This window comes from Corapipo altera, unplaced genomic scaffold, assembly GCF_003945725.1.
Source record: "Corapipo altera isolate COAL_440 unplaced genomic scaffold, ASM394572v1 76365, whole genome shotgun sequence".
NCBI classification, from domain to species: domain Eukaryota; kingdom Metazoa; phylum Chordata; class Aves; order Passeriformes; family Pipridae; genus Corapipo; species Corapipo altera.
Genome location: NW_020887798.1, coordinates 1 through 3,606, shown reverse-complemented (window position 1 = coordinate 3,606; position 3,606 = coordinate 1). Strand labels below are relative to the sequence as shown.

General features: G+C 67.2%; 2 protein-coding genes across 2 annotated transcripts; one reads left to right on the top strand and one right to left on the bottom strand.

Annotated features, from left to right (window-relative positions):
• Positions 1-205: 205 nt before the first annotated feature.
• Positions 206-3,038, bottom strand: LOC113941758 (calcium and integrin-binding protein 1-like). Its single transcript, XM_027632899.1, has 7 exons — positions 2,933-3,038; positions 2,647-2,681; positions 2,088-2,190; positions 1,575-1,728; positions 1,232-1,350; positions 1,071-1,159; positions 206-804 (listed from the first exon to the last, which is right to left on the bottom strand). The coding sequence occupies exons 1-7, from the start codon at positions 2,981-2,983 to the stop codon at positions 783-785; spliced, it is 573 nt and encodes a 190-aa protein (XP_027488700.1). The 5' UTR covers positions 2,984-3,038; the 3' UTR covers positions 206-782.
• On the top strand, positions 3,017-3,603 carry LOC113941757 (GDP-D-glucose phosphorylase 1-like; the record flags this gene model as incomplete). Its single annotated transcript, XM_027632898.1, has 1 exon — positions 3,017-3,603. A coding segment is annotated over exon 1 (474 nt), but the record flags the coding sequence as incomplete, so codon positions are not given.
• Positions 3,604-3,606: the final 3 nt, after the last annotated feature.

Genomic DNA, 3,606 nt, shown 5'->3' with positions numbered 1-3,606 from the left:
GAGAACGGTCAGTGCTGAGGCAGCACGGGGGAGTCCAGCTGCGCACCCGTGGGCTGTGCCAGTGGAGAAGGAATGTGTCCTGTGCAGCCGTGGGGGGACAGCTCTGCTGTGGGTTGGCACCTGTACAGTGACACTTGGGTTATTGCTCAGAGAAACGGCCCCGTTTGGGTTATTGCTCAGGAAAAACGATCCACAGTTTGGTTAGTGCTCAGAGGATCCATGTTCGGGTTACTGCTCAGAGAAATGAATCCATGTGGCAGCAGGGACGCTCCCAGGAAGATGAGGAAGCTGAGAAGAGGCTGGAGAGGGAGGCAGCTCTCTGCCTGCTGCTGGAAGGCACAACTTGGGAATTGGTCTTTAGGGATTTGGGAGTTGGTCCTGAGGGCAGGGAGGGGCTGTGCTGGCACAGAGTGGCCCCAGGCAGGAGCAGCTCAGCCTCCCCCACCTGCAGAGCTGCCCTTAGACTGCTTATGGAGTCAAACTGGTGCTGGGAGAACAGAGGGGCTGCAGGAGAGGCAGATTCCTAGGGCCCCCCACTGCCAGGCACCTGAGAGGAAAGCAGGAGGGCTCCTGCCCAAGGCACTGTGGCATTGCTGGGCCAGTGAGGGGCCAGGCCTGTGCTCTCTGAAAGAAGAAATGGCTGAGCCCACAGGGAGCTGCAGGAGCCAGAGGAGCGCTGGAGGAACTGGAGGAGTGGTGGAGAAACTGGAGGAATGATGCTGGAGGAACTGGACAAGTGGTTCTGGAGGAACTGGAGGAGTGGTGCTGGTGAGCCACGGGGCTCACAGGACGATCTTGAAGGAGCTGTAAGAGATACAACAGGTTCTGCACCTCCTTGCTGGGTCACACAAAGAGTTTGCGAGCGCCCACTGCTGCAGGGACCCACGTTCCCATGTGGGAGAGGCTCTGCAGAGCCAGCTTGGGATGCAGCTCGCTCTGCCATTGTGGCAGACCTGGCAGAGGGCAGCCCTGCCCTCCTGCCACCATGAGCTCTGCCCCAGCTCAGCAACTGGGACAATGAACCCCCAGACAGGCCCTGGGATAGGCTGTGCTGCTGGGCACCACCGCACCTGGCAAAGTCTGGGGAGCGGGAGACGACATGCTGGAACTCGGAGAGGTTGATGGTGCCGTCCTTGTCGATGTCAGACTCCTCCAGGATCTGGGGGGAAAGGGGATGGTGAGCTCTGTGCCTGGGGCTGTGCAGTGTCCGTGCCCTGCCCGACGCGCTCACGTTTTGGATGAGCTGCTCCATCTCCGCCCTGCTCAGCCGGGACTCCTCGCCCTGCCCCGTCAGGCAGTTCACCAGTTGCTCCAGGTCCCTCCTGTCCAGAGTCCCATCGTCGTCAAAGTCTGTGGGGACAGGAAAGGTACCTTTTGGCAGGGCCACAGAGACCCCAGGGAGTCACAAGCACCAGCACTGCACAGCTTCACTGTGCCAAAACAGCCATTCCCACAGGGAGATCCTAAAGCCACTGTCCCTTATGGGCGGCTCTCCTGAACATGGACTCATCCTCCCATCCCCTCTTCCTTGAGGTGTGGGGACCCCAGGAGACAGCAGCAGCCCCCAGCCTTACCAAAGATGCGGAAGGCATAGTGGGATTTGATGTCGAAGGTGGCAGAGTCACTGAAGACGCTCAGCATGTCAAGGAAGTCTTCAAAGGACATGCTGTTGTCCCCAGCCTCCGAGGTGGAGAACACATGGCAGATCCGGTGCTGGAAGGGGTTTGCCTGTGGACACAGGAACGGCTCAGGCAGGGCTGGGCTGGGCTGGCTCCCTCTGGCACACACCAGCTGTGGCTGCTGCTCCAGCAGCTGAGCAAGTGCCCCGCTCTGCCACCAGTGCAGCACCCACAGCACAGCTGAGCCTGTCCTGTGCCTCCTGGGATGCACTGCAGGGATCCCTGGAATCCATGGCACAGCAGGATCCCCGGGATCCTCAGCAGCTCCCTGGGGACCAGGAAGCTGTTTGTGGGCACAGCTGAGGGCAGAGCATTGGCACGGTGAGGCCGTGGTGGGTAAATCGAGGCCCTGCCCAAACATGCCCCCACCCGGGAGCAGAAGCGTCCTGAGTGTGCCAGGCACCGTACCCGCAGCTCAGGCAGTGTCAGGAGGTGGCTCTTGGGAACCCGCGCGGAGCAGGCGTTCTCCCGCTCCTGCTTTGGCAGCAGTTCACTGAACCTCTTGTAGGCACTTGAAGAGGAAAGAACAAGAGCGGCTCTGTGGTGCTCCCGGGATGGCAGCAGCCCCTCTGGGCACCGGCAGCGCTTCCCAGGGCCGGGCGGGTGCATGCCGGCCCGGGGGTCCCCCAGCTGCTCCCGGGGCCAGGGAGAGGAGCCGGCCTGGTGCTGCCCGCCCCAGGGCTGGGGATTCAGAGGGGGCTCGGGGCGGCTCCGCAGTCCCCACCCCGCCCGTCAGGGCGGACCCGGCCCGGCCCGCGCCACCGGCAGCACCCGCGGACCTTTGCCCTGTGACACCCCACTGTCAGGGAACGGCACCGGCACCTCCCGGCTCAGCGGGGCATCGCGGCGGAACGGTAGCCCCGGGGCGGGGCCGGGGCCCTCCGCGACCCCCAGCACAGCCCGAGGCCCTGGGACTACGGGGGGCCGGGGGTCTGCACCCACATCCCGCCCCACGGGCAGTACTTACAGCAGGATCTCCTGCTTGCTCAGGAACGTCAGCTCCTGCGGGGAGAGTGCGGGTCAGCACCGGGCACCGGGGGCAGTACCGGGGCCAGCACCGGGCACCGGGGTCAGTACCGGGGTCAGTACCGGGGGCAGCACCGGGCGCCGGGGTCAGTACCGGCAGCGGGGTCAGGGCCTGACCCGAGGCAACGCAGCCCCGGGTCCCTCGGCCTATGGGCAGCTGCCTCCCGGGGTCACACCGCCCCGCGTCCCCCCGGCGCCGCCCCTCTCCGCCGGTGCCGGTGCCGTACCTGGTACTCGCCCAGCGCGTCCCGCGGCAGCAGACTGGCCGAGCCGCCCATGGCGCCGCTTCCGCCACCTGTCACTCACCCGCTGCCGTGGCAACGCCCCGCGGCCAGACAGCCACGCCCACCCGTCCCGCGTAGCCCCGCCCTCCCGGCGGATCCCGAGGCCGCGGGTTCGCGGCTGAGCCCGCCCCGCACCGGCAATGGCGGCGGCGCCGGCGGCGGGCGAGGAGCGGGGCGAGCCGAGCCCCGAGGAGTTCGTGTACGGCGAGGAGGACTTCGTGCTGCAGCCGGCCGGCTGGGACGACCCGGACTCCGCGCCCTCCCGCTTCGACAGGGCGCTGCTGGCGGGCTGGAGCGACCGTATGGAGCGGGGGCTGTTCCGGTACCGGCTCGGGCCGATGCCCACCCGCGTCCTGCCCGGCCCCGTGCGCCTCGTGGCGCAGCTGAACGAGCAGCGCAGCGCCGAGCGCCGCCCACCGCAGCCCGTCCGCAGCCTCCGGGACCCCTTCGACCCCGACGCCTTCAACTTCACCCGGCTGCGCCCCGCCGAGCTGCTGCTCCGCCTGCGCCGCGCCGGGGGCCCGGGGCCGCCGCCCGACCCGCTGCTGGTGGCCATCAACGCCAGCCCGCTGGAGCGGGGCCACGTCCTGCTGCTGCCCGAGCCGGCGCGGCGGCTG